Source organism: Oryx dammah, unplaced genomic scaffold, assembly GCF_014754425.2.
Source record: "Oryx dammah isolate SB20612 unplaced genomic scaffold, SCBI_Odam_1.1 HiC_scaffold_10, whole genome shotgun sequence".
Taxonomy (NCBI): Eukaryota; Metazoa; Chordata; class Mammalia; order Artiodactyla; family Bovidae; genus Oryx; species Oryx dammah.
The window spans coordinates 36,139,052-36,159,754 of record NW_024070194.1 but is presented as its reverse complement, the minus strand read 5'-3'; the positions used below and the strand labels follow the sequence as shown (position 1 = coordinate 36,159,754).

At 43.0% G+C, this 20,703-nt stretch overlaps 1 protein-coding gene across 3 annotated transcripts in view; it reads right to left on the bottom strand.

Annotated features, from left to right (window-relative positions):
- SLC23A2 (solute carrier family 23 member 2) overlaps positions 1–20,703 on the bottom strand; it is a 137,557-nt gene that overhangs the window by 73,169 nt on the left and 43,685 nt on the right. For all 3 annotated transcript variants that reach the window (XM_040247906.1, XM_040247909.1, XM_040247908.1), the window contains exon 2: positions 14,317–14,534. In XM_040247906.1, the coding sequence (XP_040103840.1) occupies positions 14,317–14,424 (108 nt within the window). In that variant the 5' untranslated portion in view covers positions 14,425–14,534. The remainder of the gene's footprint in view (positions 1–14,316; positions 14,535–20,703) is intronic.

The window sequence follows — 20,703 nt, the reverse complement described above, 5'->3', positions numbered from 1 at the left end:
TCCCTTTGGCTGTGCTGGGTTTTTGCTGTAGCATGTAGGCTTCCTCTAGCTGTGGTGTGCAGGTTTCTCACTGCAGTGGCTTCTCTGGTTGCAGAGCATGGGTTCCAGGGAGCATGGGTTCCAGGGAGCATGGGCTCAGTGGCTACAGTGCAAGAGGCTTAACTGCCCCAAGGCAGGTGAGATCTTCCCAGACTAGGGATCAAACCTGTCTCCTGCACTGGCAAAAAGATTCCCAACCACTGGACCATCAGGGAAGTCCCGGATCTTTTATAATCAGTACACATGCTTTTTGAACTGTGGTGCTGGAGAAGACTCTTGAGAGTCCCTTGGACTGCAAGGAGATCCAACTGGTCCATTCTGGAGATCAACCCTGGAATTTCTTTGGAAGGAATGATGCTAAAGCTGAAACTCCAGTACTTTGGCCACCTCATGCGAAGAGTTGACTCATTGGAAAAGACTCTGATGCTGGGAGGGATTGGGGGCAGGAGGAGAAAGGGATGAGCGAGGATGAGATGGCTGGATGGCATCACGGACTCGATGGACATGAGTCTGAGCGAACTCCGGAAGATGGTGATGAACAGGGAGGCCTGGCGTGCTGCGATTCATGGGGTCGCAGAGAGTCGGACACGACTGAGTGACTGAACGGAACTGAACTGAACAAATACAGGTGTTGTTTGTACACTGCTTTTTAAAAGGGCTAATATAAAAGGCATACACCAGTATACCAAAATAGTAACAGTGATTGCCTTTAATCAATGGAGCCATTTTAACCCTCTTTTTCTCTTTACGTATTTTGGTAATTTTCCACAATGGAGACAATTTATTTTTACAACAGGGAAGAATTTAAAAAGACTAAAGAGCTGAGCAGCATGGCTTGGCTAAGGCAGTCCAGAGAGATTTCAATCCACCTGTTTCTGCAGTTGAGGAAATAAGACCACAGAAAATTTTAATTTCTTATTCGAGGTCATACAGATTATATAACCCAAGTATAAGGCTAGTTTCAAAGTATTCCAAAAAAATCTCGATTCACTTGTATATAATTCTTACAGGATAAAATAGTCTTAATTCAAATAAACAATTTCTTTTAAAACTATCTTTAAGTTATGCTATGGCTTTTTACACAAGACAACTGGGTTTGTGACATTTCTTTGCCTACACAACTATCTGCCAGCAGGATACATCTCCTAGCCAATCCACAACATGAAACTCTCACTACTAGAAAGAACCACGTTCCAACCATGCTCCAAACTCTGTATTTTTCAATGAATCAGCTCTTCGCATCAGGTGACCAAAGTATCAGAGCTTCAGTTTTAGCATCAGTCCTTTCAATAAATATTCAGGGTTGATTTCCTTCAGGATTGACTGGTTTGATCTCCTTGCTGTCCAAGGGAAAAATCTTTCAAGCTAGGTTGCAGCAGTACATAAACCAAGAACTTCCAGATGTATAAGTTAGATTTAGAAAAGGCAGCAGAACCAGAGATCAAATTGCTAAAATCTGCTGGATCACAGAAAAAGCAAGGGAATTCCAAAAAACATCTACTTCTGCTTTATTGACTATGCCAAAGCCTTTAACTGTGTGGATCACAACAAACTCTGGAAAATTCTTAAAGAGACGGGAATACCAGACCACCTTACCTGTCTCCTGAGAAACATGTACAGGACAAGAAGCAACATGTAGAACCAGACATGCAACAATGAACTGGTTCAAAATTGCAAAAAGGAGTACGCCAATGCTGCATATTGTCACCCTGCTTATTTAACTTACATGCAGAGTACATCATGCAAAATGCCTGGCTGCATGACTTATAAGCTGGAAACAGGATTGCCGGGAAAAATATCAATAACCCCAGATATGCAGATGATACCACTTTAATGGCAGAAAGTGAAGGGGAACTAAGAGCCTCTTGATGAAGGTCAGAGAGGAGAGTGAAAAAGCTGACTTAAAACTCAACATTCAAAAAAAAACTAAGATTATGGTATCTGGTCCTTCACTTCATGGCAAATAGAAGGGGAAAAAATGGAAACAGTGACCAACTTTATTTTCTTGGGTTCTAAAATCACTGTGGATGGTGACTGCAGCCATGAAATTAAAAGAAGCTTGCTCCTTGGAAGAAAAACTATGACAAAGCTAGACAGTGGATTAAAAAGCAGAAACACCACTTTGCCAACAAAAGTCTGTATAGTCAAAGCTACAGTTTTTCCAGTAGTCATGTACGGATGTAAGAGTTGGACCATAAAGATGGATGAGTGCCGAAGAACTGATGCTTTCAAACTGTGGTACTGGAGAAGAGAGTCCCTTGAACAGCACAGAGATCAAACCAGTCAATCCTAAAGGAAATCAATCCTGACTACTGACTGGAAGGACTGATGCTAAAGCTCCAATACTCTGGCCACCTGATGGGAAGAGCCAACTCATTGGAAAAACCCTGATGCTGGGAAAGATTAAAGGCAAAAGGAGAAGAGGGCAACAGAGGATGAGATGGTTAGATGGCATCACTGATTCAATGCACATGAGTTTGATGAAACTCCAGGAGATAGTCAAGGACAGGGAAGCCTGGCACACTGCAGTTCAAGAGGTTGCAAAGAGTTGGACACAACTTAGAGACTGAACAACTAAAATTAATACATGACTTTTTGTTGTAATTAAAGTGACCAGATATCAACCAAACCAGGACCCTTGTGAGCATAAAGGGGAGATATATCAACAAGTATGGCTTGTCTTCTAGCAGCCTGCTTCTGCTAGAAGACAAGAGGGAAAAGACCTCAGATGCAAAGGAATCAATCATGACTTTTCTGACTGTATATGAACACAAAGCATAATGAAAGAATACAGAGTTAAACATTCTGCTGTATCAATTCATTACGTCCTCACACCAACTTAAAAATGAAAAAAGCACCCTGTGTCCTGTCTATGTGTCTCTTACTTCACCAAAACGTGCCACCATACACCCAGGTGGCCTATCCCAACCTCCTCAAGTCATTCCTGACTTCCTATTGTATACCTCATCACCCATACCTAAGACAACACCAAATCTGGTCACATCTGTACCCTTAGCACCTCTCAAAGCTGCCTGTTCCTGATCTACCCATCTTTCCTCTTAGGAAAGATGGACCCTAATTCCATCTTAGGACCTAATTCCAAGGACCCTAATCCCCAGTTTCCTGACCTCAGCAAGACTGCCAAGCCCTCAGCATTTGCCAAGCCCAAATGCCTTTTCAACATCTTACGCCTCAGAGCCCATGATGCATCAGCCTTAATTCCGTCTTCACCCCGTCTTGGGGCCATGGCACACTACTACAGTAACTCTCGCACAAACCTTCACTGTCTTCTCTGGTGCTCACCTGGCTAAATCAAGTCATCCATCCTTACTCTTCATCCAGCTTACTTTTGCAATGCTTTCCTCACTGGCCGCTTACGCACACCAAGGAGGATGTCATTCTCCCGCTCAAACAATGACCTCTCTTGAGGTCTCCCTCCCACCTAAGCTACCACTCCTTACTTCTCCCTACTATTGGTCCTCCTCAGCTTCCATACTTCCAAACACTGCATCTCTTCAGTGCAGGGTCCGCAGACGCTCTTGCTCTCTTAGGGGCATCTATCCCTGCTGCTGCTAAGTCACTTCAGTCATGTCTGACTCTGTGCGACCCCATAGACGGCAGCCCACCAGGCTCCCCCGTCCCTGGGATTCTCCAGGCAAGAACACTGGAGTGGGCTGCCATTTCCTTCTCCAATGCAGGAAAGTGAAAAGTGAAAGTGAAGTCGCTCAGTCGTGTCCGACCCTCAGCGACCCCATGGACTGCAGCCTTCCAGGCTACTCCGTCCACGGGATTTTCCAGGCAAGAGTATCTATCCCTAGGAGATAGCATCTAATCCCTTGGCTTTACCTGCCCTCTCCACACTACCAACACACAGGGAACAGCTCCAGCCACACTGCTGCCCTTACCAGCTTTCTACCCAGTGTCTCCATGGCCGCACTAAACTCACGACTCCCTCTGCCTTGCACCATCTCAGTACTTGGCCGATTCATCTCCCAGATGCTCAGGGGGAAACCTGAAACCATGCTTGGTTCCTCCTCTTGTTCCTACTTTCTTCTAGTTCATCAGCATCCAGGTCAGCTCTCCTCCAGTGCCCGACCACTTGTCACCACACCTACACTGCCGGCACCCTAGCTGGAGCCCTGTCAGCCCACCTGCTCTGTGGGAATCACCTCCCGACTGGTCTTCTCCTTGCTTCTTCAGTTGGCTTCCCACTCAGCAGTCAGAAGGAGTGTTTAAAATTAGGCAGAGCACATCACACCTCTGCTCAAAGCCCACTAAAAGCTTTTTATCTAACTCGATAGCCAAAATCCTCACCAGGGCCATGAGGCCTACACAGTCTACTGACATCACCCTACCCTCTGTCCAGCCACACCTTCTCCTCAGGGCTCCTCAGGTACACCAGGCACCTCTTGCCTCAGTGTCTCTGCACTTGCAGCTCACACACTGCCATGATGGTCTTCCATTTTTTAGTGCCACCTTTCCTGGCCACCTGAAAGTTTAACATATCAGCCTGAGCAGTTTCTATCCCTCTTCCTGGTTTTAAGTTTTTCCTTGGTACTTAGACATACATCTACACATGTGATCTATTTTTAGTGTACATTACCTGTCTCCCTTGCCAGAATGAAAGCTCTGTGAGGTCAGCGGGGGTTGCTGTTCCCTAGAGTTTTGAACCTGAGGGAAATAACTGACAGCATTTTTTAAAGGATAAATTAATCAATAGGCTGCAGGTCCTGAATGACCACAATGTGACTTCACATTCTGTCCCTTGCTATCTCTCTTCCTGGATTGATTTTCTTCACAGCACTTGTCACCAGCCAGCACATGATGCTTATTTATCATCTGCCTATTTATCATCTGTCTTCTCTCACCACCTGGAGATCAATTGCACAGGGGTAGTAATCTGTGTTCCCAGAGCCTCGCATGAAGCATCTGGGAAGGAAAGAATTCCTTTCCTTTCGGCTCTCCCAGATCAAGTCACAATGAGTCCCACCTGAACTGTTTTAAACCCTAACTCTCCTTATCTCCAGACCTCCTTGTGCCCACAGCAGGAATTCTCTACCCTAAAACTTGAGTGTAACTGATTCTGCTACAACTGTTCATGAGCAACCCTACTGCGCAACCCAACTCTACCGTATTGTTTACAGTGGACCTGTGCCCAGAGCAGGGCATGGTGGCACTGTTCCCTCAGCCAGAAGATCCTCGTTCTCCCTCCTCTGGACCTGCCACACCCCCACATTTCTCAGGACTCTGACGTCGTCTCCTCTGGGGTTGGGCAGGGGTTCCTCATGGGCATGCCCACAGCACCCTTACTGAATTCAAACCCTAACACTTATGGTTTGTTTGCTGGCTTGCTGTATTAGAAAAATCCAGTTTGGTCTACCTACTCCATCTTTCCCGTGTCTCCTTTACTGCTCACACAGGATACTTCCCCTCTGACACTCCGGCCACCAAATGGGAGAGGATTTTTCTCCACAGCAAGCAGTTCTCTGTGAAATCGGCCAGAGGTTCTGCAATTAACTCAACTCTGACAGTCCACCTAGAGAGTGCTAAAGGGCTCAGCCCCACATGACTGCTCCCCCTGCTACTTTTGACGTCAATCCCAAGTAGTAATCCAAGTCTTTCCCACAACTTCTGCCCAATTTATCTACAAATTGGAGGCTCCCACAACCCCCTCCTCAGGTCTGATTAATTTGCTAGAGGTCACAGAACTCAGGGAAACACTTTATGTCTGCCAGTTTATTGAATGATATAATAAAGGATATAGGAAAACAGCCAGATAAAGAGATATACATACTTTTTTTTTTTTCCCTAATATCTCACACGACAACTGGGCTGTAAGTAGCTTCTTACAAGGTTTGCGTGGTACCTACCAAGTTAGGGATCATGGGTTCTTAACATTATATGGCTCTAAAGAAAATATACCAAGGAAGTCTGAAATAACAGATTTGTATGAACACTGATGAATATTTTTCCTATTCATTGATAAAACTGAACCTAATAAAGCTACTCCTCAGTCCATCCCCTTAATATTTCCAGACTGAATGATCTATTCTTGGCACCCGAGAGAGGAGACTCAAATATTCTCATAGAGCCTGTTAGAAGGAGAAAAAACAAAAACTTAAGGCTCAGTGGAAACATTAGACTGTATCACCATTCTGTGCCAACAGTTAAGTTCAAACTATTTACTTAGTTTTCCTTGGATGTCCTTCCAGGTTCAGAAGATATAGGAGCTACCAACACAGGGGAACTGCAGAGTAAACCTCTTCCTGGCTGTGCTTCCTGGCCAGTGCCCTTAGGGTATGGCAGTTCTTTAAGACTTTTTTTTTTTTCTGGTTCTGATTTCGTGCTGGTCTGCATTCATTCCTTACACATTTCCTCAGTTGAGTTCAGTTCTGTCTCTCAGTCATGTCCGACTCTTTGCGATTCCATGAACCACAGCACTCCAGACCTCCCTATCAATCACCAACTCCTGGAGTCAACCCAAACCCATTTCCATTGAGTCAGTGATACTATCCAACCATCTCATCCTCTGTTGTCCCCTTCTCCTCCTGCCCTCCATCTTTCCCAGCATCAGGGTCTTTTCCAAAGAGTCAGCTCTTCGCATCAGGTGGCCAAAGTATTGGAGTTTCAGCTTCAGGATCAGTCCTGCCAATGAACACCCAGGACTGATCTCCTTTAGGATGGACTGGTTGAATCTCCTTGCAGTCCAAGGGACTCTCAACAGTCTTCTCCAACACCACAGTTCAAAAGCATTAATTCTTCGGCGCTCAGCCTTCTTCACAGTCCAACTCTCACATCCATACATGACCACTAAAAACCATAGCCTTCACTAATGGATCTTTGTTGGCAAAGTAATGTCTCTGCTTTTTAATTTGCTGTCTAGGTTGGTCATAACTTTCCTTCCAAGAGGTAATCGTCTTTTAATTTCATGGCTGCAGTCACCATCTGCAGTGATTCTGGAGCCCCCGAAAATAAAGTCTCTCACTATTTCCATTGTTTCCCCATCTATTTCCCATGAAGTGATGGGATCAGATGCCATGATCTTCGTTTTCTGAATGTTGAGCTTTAAGCCAACTTTTTCACTCTCCTCTTTCACTTTCATCAAGAGGCTTTTTAGTCCTTCTTCACTATCCCATAAGGGTGGTGTCATCTGCATATCTGAGTTATTGATATTTCTCCCAGCAATCTTGATTCCAGCTTGTGCTTCTTCTAGCCCAGTGTTTCTCATGATGTACTCTGCATGTAAGTTAAAAGAAGCAGGGTGACAATATACATCCTTGATGTACTCCTTTTCCTATTTGGAACCAGTCTGTTGTTCCGTGTCCAGTTCTAACTGTTGCTTCCTGACCTGCATACAGGTTTCTCAAGAGGCAGGTCAGATGGTCTGGTATTTCCAACTCTTTCAGAATTTTCCACAGTTTCTTGTGATCCACACACTAAAAGGCTTTGGCATAGTCAAGAAAGCAGAAATAGATGTTTTTTGGGAATTCTCTTGCTTTTTCGATGATCCAGCGGATGTTGGCAATTTGATCTCTTGTTCCTCTGCCTTTTCTAAAACCAGCTTGAACATCTGGAAGTTCACGGTTCATATATTGCTGAAGCCTGGCTTGGAGAATTTTGAGCATTACTTTACTAGCATGTGAGACGAGCGCAGTTTTGCGGTAGTTTGAGCATTCTTTGGCATTGCCTTCCTTTGAGATTGGAATGAAAACTGACCTTTTCCAGTCCTGTGGCCACTACTGAGTTTTCCAAATTTACTGGCATATTGAATGCAGCACCCTGCCTCTAAAAGCACACAAACTTGCCTAACAAGATTCCTCTGGGATATAGAGAAGCTCTTTTATTATCTTTCTCCTATTTAATACCAACTCTGAACATAGCAGAGATATTACTTTGCCAACGAAGGTCCATCTAGTCAAGCTATGGTTTGTCCAGTGGTCATGTATGGATGTGAGAGTTGGATTGTGAAGAAAGCTGAGTGCCGAAGAATTGATGCTTTTGAACTGTGATGTTGGAGAAGACTCTTGAGCGTCCAAGGAGATCAGTCCTGGGTGTTCATTGGAAGGACTGATGCTGAAGCTGAAACTCCAATACTTTGGTCACCTGATGTGAAGAGCTGACTCATTGGAAAAGACCCTGATGCTGGGAGGGATTGGGGGCAGGAGGAGAAGGGGACAACAGAGGATGAGATGGCTGGATGGCATCACTGACTCGATGGACATGAGTTTGAGTGAACTCCGGGAGTTGGTGATGGACAGGGAGGCCTGGCGTGCTGTGATTCATGGGGTCTCCAAGAGTCGGACACGACTGAGCGACTGAACTGAACATATGACCTAATGTCTATGAACCTTGGGGCTTTGCATGTCTCTTGATCTTAATGTGATTTATTCATCATTCTTCCTCTATGTATGGCTTATTCTTTCTCTCATTATTGTCATGAGTCTTTAAGAATAAAATAAAATAAATTTTCATTTATTTCCTTCCATAGGAATTGTTTTTGAAAAAATCAGCACTTGTAGCATTTGAGGAAACAATTATCTAACATAAGATGCCCCGAGATCTTGAACACCTGTATCCCCAGCAACTCACTCCTGAGACCATCACCAAACCTGGTTCTGAGTAACAGCCAGCTTTGTTCCCACTGTCCCACCTCCCTGCACTCCAGCACACTGGCCTCTAGATGTCTTAGCCAGCCTGACGCCCAACTGCAAACAAGGAAATAAGAGCCTGAATTTTAGAGTCTAGGAAGGGCTAGATCAGCTAGTAAATTAAAAAAAAAAAAAAAGTTGACTAGTCCATCTGAGAGACTGGACTTATATTTTATCTAATTTTAATTAATTTGCATTTAAATAGCCAGATATGGCTAGCAGCTACTGTGCTAGTAGCACAAGAGCTAAAAAATCTGGAGGTGGCACAGATCTAGAGAAAAAAACAAATACAGGGCTGCCCTATTGGTTACTTTTCAATGTTTACATTTTGGAAAGCCAGGATGAAGTAAGGCCCTGACAGGCAGTGATGTCCTTGTCTCAATGCTCTAAGACGCCCACAGGTAGGCATCTCCAACAGTAAGATTCTCAACTCTCCTTTCTTCCTATGCCAGCTCTCTTTGAATTCAGCCACCAGCCTCCTTAGCCCCATGTCTTTAAAAGAATTTATTATTATTATTACACTCCTGCTTCTCTGTGCTTCAAGTTCCACAGCCCCAGTGTCTCCAAATCAGCATCTCAAATCCACAATTTCTCAAATATAACCCATTATCTTCCATCTTCCCCCATCCTCCAAACTTATGATTTTCCCTGTACTTCTCTTTTTCTGCAAAGGTGCCATCACGCAACCACGTTCCCTTTATATAAATCTAAATGTCACCCTCAACTTTCTCCTCTCTCTCAGCTCTCAAAATCTCCTCAGCATCTCTTCTATCAGCCTCATCTCCATTCCTGCTGCATTTACCCACACTTAAGACTTTGGTATCTCCGAAGCCTCCCTGACTCTCCCTGTCCTAACCTGTCCTCACCCCAACCAGTTTTCCCCAAAAGAGTCCAGGGCCCTTCCAGTCGGCTCCAACTGTATGCTCCAGGAATTCCCACTGCAACGCTCACTCTACTGTGCTAGAACTGTCCACTCACTGCTCCTGCTCACCGACTACTTGAAGGCAAAAAGTAAACTGGCAAGTTTTATGCATAGATATGGGCCACCTCTAATACAGAATGTGTTCAATAAATACTTGCTAAATGAGAACTGCAACAGATATCTGTTATGGACTGAATGTTCCCCCCGCCCCAAATTCATTATGTTGAAGCCTTAACTCCCAACATGATTAGAAGATAGGGCCTTTGAAAGGTAACTCGATTTAGGTAAGGTCTTAAGGGTAGAACCTCCGTAACAGGCTTAGTATTCTTGTAAGAAGAGACACCAGAGCTGCTTCTCTCAGGCTTGTCAGGACCCTGTGAGAAGGCAGCTGTCTGCAAGCCAAGCAAAGTCCCCATCGAGAATCAAATCTGCGGGTACCTTGATCCTGTGCTTCCATGACTCCAATGAAACTGTAAGAAACAAATGTCTGTGGAAGTGCTAGTCGCTCAGCTGTATCTGACTCTGTAAGAGCCCATGGACTGTAGCCTGCCAGGCTCCTCTCTGTCCATGGAATTCTTCAGTTAAGAATACTGGAGTGGGTAGCCATTTCCTTATCCAGAGCATCTTCCCAACCCAGGGATTGAACCCAGGCTTCCTGCATTGCAGGAGGATTCTTTACTGTCTGAGCCACCAGGAAAACCCTTAAGTCACCCAGACTATGGTAAATTGTTACAGCAGCCAGAATTGACTAAAATGACACTTCTCTGTCTAATCGTGCCCAACTCCAGTGTGTTCTAAAGCACAACCTTTTAGGTTATTCCCCTGGTCAAAACTCTTGGAGAGATTTTTACTGATAGACTACAAACTTCTAAACTTTTTAGCCAATCATTCAGGAAGTACCCAGAATCTCAGCTTCTAGCCTACTGTTCTAACACCATCCTCCACACCTTTACTCTTTTACCCATGACTTGCCTCAGATTGCTCCCTTCCCCTACACTATCCTGACATGTTCTGACCCTGTCTCTTTTCACCTTCAGGGTCCATTTCAGCTGCCACTGCATCCAGAGACCAACATAGGCAAGGGTCCTCTCCCCACCTCAACACCTCCTGTCTCTACCCATACCTGTCTTTTTCTAATGCAATCACATTTTCCATGAGAGAATATAGTCAGAAGGAAAAGAAAATCACCTATATTTGAAACTGGCTTAGAGAGTCTCTTAGGAGGACGAACCCTCTAACCCAAAACACCATTTCTCAAACCCACCGAGGGGCCACATTATAGGGAAAAGAAAACAAAACCACAACCAGAACCACAGAGTCAGTCAGATGCTAACACTGACAAGTAGCTGTAAGAAACAAAACTGAGTATTATTTTTCACCACTGCTCCTACTGGAGCATCAACTACAGCAGTTAAATCACCACCACTCCCAACTCTTTATTTTGAAGACTATCCCCAGGAACATCAGTGAAACTCAGATGATCAATGCATGTGCAGCCCTTGTCTTGCTCACCTGGCTGTGAACTCCTTGGGGACAAGAGCCTGTGTGATCCAACTGATAAACTTAACACATCATGTTAGCTAGATGCTCTGGGCAAAGTCCTACATTTCACCTTTCCACAGAACCACTATGAAATTTCTAAAGCCACTTTCAATTCTAAGACTATCAGATTCTTTGAAATTAGTGTGCAGACCTGTGGTCCCTGAATGAGGAAGGAGAGACGGATGCATGTCCTAAGAGCAGAGAGGCAGTGACCAAAATAATCCTACCAACTGGGTATCAAAAAGGGACCAGATCTAACCTAACCCCCTACCTCCGCCCTATCAACAAGAAGTCATTCAAAATGAGATTCAAAATCCCACTAGGATGCTCGACGGCTAAGACTCCACATTCTCAATGCAAGAGCCAGGCTTGATCCCCCTAGTCAGGCAACTAGAGCCCGCGTGATACAACTAACGGTTTGCATGCTGCAATGGAAATCGAAGATCCCCCATGCACCACAAGAACCAGCACAGCCAAATAAATAAAAATAATAAATATTTTCAAACGGCCTTTTACCTTATTTTTTTAAGTTTTCTTAGGGTAAGTAATTTAACTAGTGATTAAATAAGGGCAGCATACTGTTCCTATTTTTATTACGAAATATTTTCTAACAAAAACTTTCTACAACCTCAAATTCCAACACATGAACTATTTCTTCATGAACATTTTTGGATCAGCTTTTGTTTTCATCTGTTTTCCTTCTTTTATTTCATCTTCTATTTTCTTATAAGCTCTGAGGGAGCCCATGTTAACACACTTCTGGGCATCCCTGTTCTAAGTCATCCTGGTGGCTCATGTGCTGATTTTTACAGCTTCTCTCCTTGATATGTCACATTCCTCCCAGTAGCTCAATCCCACTGATTTCAACTCTATTACTCCTCTTTTTCTTCTCCCTTTTTAATGCTTAACTTTTATAGCCAAAGAATAAAGTAAAAATTCCATAACATCTCTAAATGAAACTGCTCAAGTGTTAAATTAATTTTATATTCACATTATTTTTATGTCTAACTACATAGTATATCCATATTCCCAGCTCCCATATACTTGTTGTACTCCTGGTGAAAATGAATCTGGAAATTAAGGCTTTGAGGAATACTCCTTCCCAACTGCACCCCTAAAAAAACAATGGCATTTGGAAAACCTCCAAACAGGCAAGGCTAGAAACTGACAAGTCCTTTAGAATACAAGAAACGTAAAACAATGAATGGGTGGACGTTGGGACCCAAGAAGCTCTGGGCCCAGAAGACCTCAGTCAGGCAACTTCCATGGGGAAACAGGGGCTCAGGGGTCCCCGCATAAGGGGAGGGCCAGAACCAGGCAGTGCACAAGGGCCAGCAGGTCTCCTCATTCCTTCGTCTTCGTCTGCACCACCGGGGGAAGACAGGAAGACCTCCCACTGTAAGACCAGGTTCTGGACTGGATCCAGGAAAGAAAAGGTAAAACTATAGAGAGAGAAGCAGGGAGTGGCAAGGAGAGAGAAGAAAATATCAAAAGAAACAAGAGGATTTCACACCAGATGAAAGTATAATAGAACAATGAGAAAAATAGTACATTAGGGTCATTTGTACATTTTAAAATGCACAAACATTTAAAAACACATACATATAAGAAATTAAGAACCAAAAATAGGCAGATATAAACTAAATAGTAACTTTAGAAATAAGAAATACAATCAGGGCAATAAAATTTCAACATAAACACACAACTGTACACAAAGAATTAATAAACTGGAAAATAACACTGGGGAATCCAGCCAGAAGGAAGCACTAGAAAAAGACCTACAAATCATAAGAAAGCAGTTAAAGAAAAATGGAGCTAGAATGGGTGGCTGTACTGTACAGTTAACAGAAGTCTATTCAAGAGTTCAGAGCAAAATACAGTTATTTTCAGAAGTGCAAACACACAAAGACAGTGACCATTCATAGACCCTTGGTATGGTTTAAAAGACAAGTGAACAAAGAGAAGAGGGACACAAAAAACAACAGTGAATATGAAAACTGATAACATATATGGGTGAATTTAACCACTAATTGTGCACTATCACAATCTGAATGCTATTAAGCCTAAATCCCTAAACCATAATGACAAAGCAGACCCAAGTGAATTAAAGTTTTTGTCTCTCAAGTAGAGTAGGGCAGGGTAAATGGTCTGCTGAGCAAATGGTGCAGGAGAGACAAGTCAAAACCCAGGCATGAACTTTCCTTTTCATTTTTCAAAGATGCTCTAGTTTAAATCTGGAAACCTGATTTCTCTCTTCCTCTAGATAAACCTTCAGTATAACAGAAATTTTTACTTTGAAGAAAGAAAACAAGTAACACCACTTACAAAAATCAGTGAAATATCTCCCTGATTTCACAGTGTAAAAATCAAAATATTACTGTAGATTTGGTCAACCAACGTACTTAAAGATGCTGTGTTCGTATTTTTCTTACTGGGTATTTGCAACAAGGCAAATTCTAGGACCCTGTTTTAAAGAATCCTAGAATGGTATTCTTGACATTACCATTTCTAATACTAAGGGGAAAAAAACCTGAGGCAAGATCCCTCTAAAGAGCTTTTTTCTTTTTTAAACCAACACTTTAGGTATCTTTACACACATCAAGTCATAATCCTACATCTGAAAAAAAAATTAGCACTGAATATAATGAATGTGTGTCATCAGCCTTATGTGACTTATCTGATATCACTTATCCAGGTAAAATATCTCTCTCTTGGATGCCATTACCATAATACAAGCCATGGGCATTTGGGTTCCAAACAATGAATGCAGTCATTCATCCTCCCCCCTTGAAATACAAGTCTGAAGTTGGGTCACAGATTATTTCATAAAAACACATTTTTGGAGATAAAATTAAGCCTTCAACATCCTCTAGAACACAGTAAACACTGGGCCAGTTTTACAGTGTTCACAGCAAGGCACACTTCCTTCTTGGAGTTAATCCCATCAGGTGACTCCAGGCAATGAGTGAGTGAAGTCACTCAGTCGAAGCAGGCCCAAACCACTGTCAGACAATAGGGTTCCCAAAGGCTATCTTGTGTGAAAAGTATTTGCTCTTCAATCGCCTTAACCTTCACTGAGAACAGAAGTATTAATGTTAATCCTATTCAATGCAGAAACTACTTTAGAGTGACTTAAGAAGAAAGGAAGACAGGGAATGCTGTTACCGGAAGAGTAAAGAAAGACGGGTGCTTCGCTTCATCTTCATATTTGCCTTCAGCTGAACTTCCAGCCTCCATGGATTTGGATGTAGTGTTCTTACCAATACCCATCATTAAGAGAAAAAGAGTAGCTTGGGGACTGAAGTGGTTGGAAGTTCAGACTCAGCTCTTCCAGTGCCGATTCTCAGGGAGAGATGAGCCCCACAAATGCCATTTCTTAGCACCTAGAAAAAAAGAAAGCAGCCAAATCATGTCAAGCATACAAACAACACACAAGACACACAGACATTGTGTTTCCTGCACAGGAAATTCAGAGTACAATTATATACAAACATTAAAAAAAACTCATTACTTAATCACTTTTCAAGTCCTCATCCACCTTCATTTATAGTCATTCAGATTCTGAACCACCCTCTGGAGAGGGGGACCACCAAAACTGACTATCAAAAATATCGTAATACTAGGGAGGAAAAAAACAGAAGAGGCATTTCTTTGACATGCATTACAGTATCTATCTTTTAGTCCAGCACTATCCAACAGAACCTTTCTACAATGATGTTAATATCCTACACATCTGTCTTGTCCAATACATTCGTCACTAGTCACAGGATACTAAGCACTTAAAATGTGACAAGCCCAAGTCTTCCCTGGGGGCTCAGTGGTAAAGAATGCAGCTGTTAATGCAGGAGACACGGGTGTGATCCCTGGTCCGGGAAGATTCCACATGCTGCGAGGCAACTAAGACTGTGCGCCACAATTGCTGAGCTTGTGCTCTAGAGCCTGTGCACCCTAGAGCCGGTGCTCCACAACTAGACAAGCCGCACCACGAGAAGCCCCCACACAGCAACTAGAGGAGCCCCCACTTGCAGCAACTAGAGAAAAGCCCACAGCAACAAAGATACAGCGCAACCATAAATAAATAAATTTTGAAAATGTAACTAGTGCAGATACAGAAACTGAACTTTTATTTGTATCAAATTTAAGTTTGGCTAGCGGTGATCATACTAGACAGCTCAGCCACAGCCCACTTACTAGGATTGTATGGATCTTAGCTCCCAAACCAGCGACCGAACCTGCACCTTCAGCAGTGAAAGTGTGGAGTCTTAGCCACAGGACCGCCAGGGAATTCCCTAAGATAGAGAAAAAAATACCGCATGCAGGTAGAGGGGAGAAGGGACAGGAAACATCCACTGGCACTTAGGTTAGAACAATGTCAGATCTTAGCATCAATTAATTTCCCACAGAGAATGAATAAGCCAGACAAGCTGTCCTGCAAATGAGAAGGCAGGCCTACAAGAAGTTTGTAAAGACAAGTAGAAAACCTTCTGTTCAGGGAATTTTCTTAAGACACCTCAATCAACAAATACTTTAGATAGGCTGGAGAAAAACAGAAATATAAACAATAAGAAAACACAAAATTGGAGAATTCAACAGTTAAAGGGCAAAAAGGAAAAATAACAGAAATAGCTGCCAGAATGTCAAGTTGCCTCAGTAGGAGAGAGCTAGGTACACAAACACAAAAATCTTTGAGGTGGCTCTTTCGGTTTAAATGTTCATCCACATTCTGCATTCTGGTTCACATCTCATCCATCACTCTTTAAAGCAGTGGCTCTCAGTGAGGAGTGATTTTTTTTTCCTCCAGGGGATATCTGGCAATGTCTGAAGATACTTTTGGTCATCACAACTGGGAGATAGCTGCTAGTATCTAGTAAGTGGAGGCCAGGTGTGCTGCTAAACACTCTGTAGAATGCGTAGGACAGATAATACTTTCTTGTTATATTCGATGCAAGTATCTTAGCCCAGTGTTTTGCTTGCTCACGAATTCTGTGAATGATCTTTTAGAATTGTTTTTATTTTTATGTAACCAAATCCATCAGTCTTCTACATTGTGATTTGGCCACTGCCAGCCATCAGCTTTCCAAGATCTGAACAAAAAAACAGTGTGACAACAAGCATACCTAAATATATTAATAAAATCTGCCTGAAGAGACCCTGACAGATTTTTACCATGGCCAAGACCTTATGTTTTCCAGAAGCCAGGACAAGCAAAGAGGATGGTGGAAACTGTTGGGTCTTTATAAGACTACCTGCCAGTCACTTCCAGAGGGACCATAACCTCTTTGCTCTACATCCAGCCCCACTGCCATCTGCATGTCAGCAGAGCTTTCAAATCTACACTTACCCAAGTTAGGGGAAATGAAAGAACTTTAATGTAGAATACATTTATTCTACTTGCTAGGGAAGACTGAAGGCAAGAGGAGAAGGAGACGACAGAGGATGAGATGGTTGGATGGCGTCACCGACTCGATGGACATGAGTTTGAGCAAGCTCCGTGAGTTGGTGATGGACAGGGAAGCCTGGAGTACTGCAATCCATGGGGTCACAGAGTCGAACATGACTGAACAACTGAACTGAACTAAACCCACATTAACTTTAGCTAAAACGACAGGACTTTAATGTAGAATACATTTATTTCACTAGGTTAATTTTATCTTCATGTTTGTTTCAGATGTATATGTCCATTGCAGGAGCCAACTCTCCCCATTGGCCCTCATCACCAGAAACAGAGAGGGATAAAATTCCATCTGGACGAGACCACTTTTCATCAAGTACTCTGTACTCCATTTCTCTACCCAATGTTTAACTGACCCTTACAAGCTTCCTGGAGTGTGCAGTCAAGTGGGCCTTAGGAAGCATTACTATAAACAAAGCTAGTGGAGGTTATGCATTTCCAGCTGAGCTATTTAAAATCATTTAAAGATGATGCTGTTGAAGTACTGTTCTCAGTATACCAGCAAATTTGTAAACCTCAGCAGTGGCCACAGGGCTCAAAAAGGTCAGTTTTCATTCCAATCCCAAAGAAGCGCAAGACCAAAGAATGTTACAACTACTGCACAATTGTACTTACCTCACATGCAAGGCAAGGTAATGCTCAAAATCTTCAAGCTAGGTTTCAACAGTATGTGAATCAAGAACTTCCAGATGTACAAAAGTAAAGTTAGTCACTCAGTCATGCCAGACTCTTTGTGACCCCATGAACTGTAGCCCACCAGCATCCTCTGTCCATGGAATTCTCCAGGCAAGAATTCTGGAGTGGGTTGCCATTTCCTTCTCCAGGGGATCTTCCCAACCCTGGGATCAAAGCCAGGTCACCTGCATTGCAACAGACTATTTACCAACTGAGCCACCAGGGAAGCCTTAAGTGTAGATGTACAAGCTAGATTTAAAACAGCCAGAGGAACCAGAGATAAAATTACCAACATCCACTTGATCATAGAAAAAACAAGGGAATCCCAGAAAAACATCCAGTTCTGCTTCACTGACTACACTAAAGCCTTTGACTGTGTGGATCACAAGAAACTCTGGAAAGAGATGGGGATACCAGATGGCCTTACCTGCCTCCTCAGAAACCTGTCAAGAAGCAACAGTTAGAACTGCACATAGAACAGTAGGTTGGTTCAAAATTGGGAAAGGAGTACATCAAGGCTGTATATTGTCACCCTGCTTATTTAACATATTCAGAGTACATCATATGAAATGCTGGGCTGGATGAAGCACAAGTTGGAATCAAGATTGCCGGGAGAAATATCAATAACCTCAGATACCCAGATGACACCACCCTAACAGCAGAAAGAGAAGAGGAACTAAAGAGCCTCTCGATGAAGGTGAAAGAGGAGAGTGAAAAAACTGACTTAAAACTCAACATACAAAAAATTATGATCATGGCATCCGGCCCCATCACTTCATGGCAAATAGAGAGGGGAAAATGCAGTGATAGACTTTATTTTCTTGTGCTCCAAAATCACTGTGGATGGTGTCTGCAGCCATGAAATTAAAAGACACTTGCTCCATGAAGAGAAGCTATGACAAACCTAGGCAGTGGATTGAAAAGCAGAGACATCACTTTGCTAACAAAGGTTCATCTAGTCAGAGCTATAGTTTTTCCAGTAGTCATGTATGGTTGTGACAACTGGACCAATAAGAAGGCTGAGCACCAAAGAACTGACGCTTTCAAACTGTGGTGTTGGAGAAGACTCTTGAGAGAGTCCTTTGGACAGCAGGGATCAAACTAGTCAATGCTAAAGGCAAACAACTTTGAATATTCATTGAAAGGGCTGAAGCTGAAGCTCTAATCCTTTTCGCCATCTGATGCTAAGAGTCAACTTACTGAAAAAGACCTTGATGCTGGGAAAGACTGAGGGCAGGGGAGAAGGCAGCGACAGAGGATGAGATGGTTGTATGGATCATCAACTCAGTGGACACGAGTTTGAGATAGCTGAGATAGTAAAGGACAAGGAAGCCTGGCGTGCTGCACTCCATGGGGTTGCAAAGAGTGAGACATGACTAGGTGACTGAACAACAATACAAGCTATACTGAGGGGACCCATCCACTTTCTTTTGCCTGTCTCTTACAGAACATCAGCCTTTGGAAAGTCCTAATGACGTAGACCCAAGTGAGCATAAAAGGTTTTGGGGCCAAAGAAAGTATAGGGCAGGAAGTTTGAGCAAGGTTTTGGGGCAGAAGGCTACAAAGTCCAAGAAGATGGACAAACGGAGGGAAGAAGAAGAGGAAGAAAAGGAGAAGACGGTGACCACCGAAAATAAAAATATATTTTTGAAAGTCCCAAAATGACAAAGCACTCGACAGCCAAGTACTCAAGACTTATGAAGACAGCCTCAAGGCCAGAAACCACGCACTAACCTGAGATGAGCGTCTTTTATGTGTAGAGTTGAATTTTCAAGCGGGGAAATGTCAAGGCCCAAAGGCAAACGCAGCAAAAGATTTTAAACAGTGAAGTTTAGGGTCTATGTTAGAATTTGTGGTAAAACAGAAGGCAAAATCTGGCAAAAAACCTGAAATGGGAAAGTGTCCTCCCACAGTGCCTAATTGATCCTTCTTCCTACTCTGGGCAAAACACAGAGAACAAGCAACGCCCGTGCTATCTGCATCCTGCATCACTCATTCAACGGACATGAATTTAAGCAAACTCCAGGAGACAGTTAAGGACAGGGAAGCCTGGCGAGCTTCAGTCCATGGGGTCACAAAGAGTCGGATACGACTGAGTGAATAACAAGTACTATCTTGCCCCTGAGCCCAAGACAAGGGGAAAGACGGGGCTGAGGGATAAAAGGTCTGATTCATCAATAATGAAAATTATAATAATGACAGTTTTCCAGCTATGTGTCCATGTGTGCCAGAGACATCTCTTACCTCTCATTATATAAACAAAAATTACTACTTGATAGGCACACTAACTCTATAAAAGTGGAAACTGAGCTTCAGAGAAATTAATAGTAACTTGCCAAAGGACACCCAGTTATAAGCAGTGCAGCAGCAGAACTCAAACTTTTAAATCAGTATTCCTGTCCTAACAACGTCTATACAAACAAGACTTAAGTTTCAAGCTGGCAGAGCTCCTTCTCCAGAGCTTAAGCCTGCCCTCCTCAGACCAAGAACTCCCAAATATGTGCACTTCCACTGCATACACCATCATCTTAACAGCACAAAAGCCTCCTGTGTTTCATCTTGATGGCTCTACTGTGGCAGGAATGGCAGCCCACTCCAAACCTCTTGCCTGGAGAATCCCATGGACGGAGGAGCCTGGTGGGCTACAGTCCATGGGGTCGCTAAGAGTCGGACACCACTGAGCGACTTCACTTTCACTTTTCCCTACCTACCCAGGGATCTGTTGCATCTCCTCCACTGGCAGGCAGATTCTTTTACACTGTGCCACCATGGAAGCCCAAAACCATGGTATGATCCTACAAAGGAATGCCACTATAGCCATTAAAAAGATAGCACAGAAATACTGACTGACATGGGGAAATGTGTGCCCTAAGTTATATACAAAAACTGGTATTATTAAAAAAACAGTATTATATTAATAGAAATAAACTAGTCACAAAATGACAAATACCACAAAATTCCACTTGTATGAGCTATCTGAAACAGTCAGTCATAGAAGCAGAGAGTAGAATGGTGGTTGCCAGGAACTGGTGCAGAGGGGAAAGTAGGATGTTGCTTTTCAGCAGATATAAAGTTTATTATGCAAGATGAATAAGTTATAGAGATATGTTGTAGTTCACCTAAAAGTTCATTAAGAGGGTAGATCTCAGTAATATATAACAATACCGATTTTCTCAAATGATGCAATGAATGAAAAGGACAAAAAGCAATTTAAAAAATGGAAAAAGCAGTATGTACAGCAATAACTCATTGTGTATGTGTAAGTGCGCCGCATGCATAAACACACCAAAATGTCAACTGTCATGTTGATTGGTGGGACAGCAAAGGACTTATTTTCTTCCTCTTATTCCTCTGTATTTCCTAAAGTTAATGTACTTAACAATGAAAACTATGCTCACTTTCTCCCCCAAGAGCCACATCAGTAC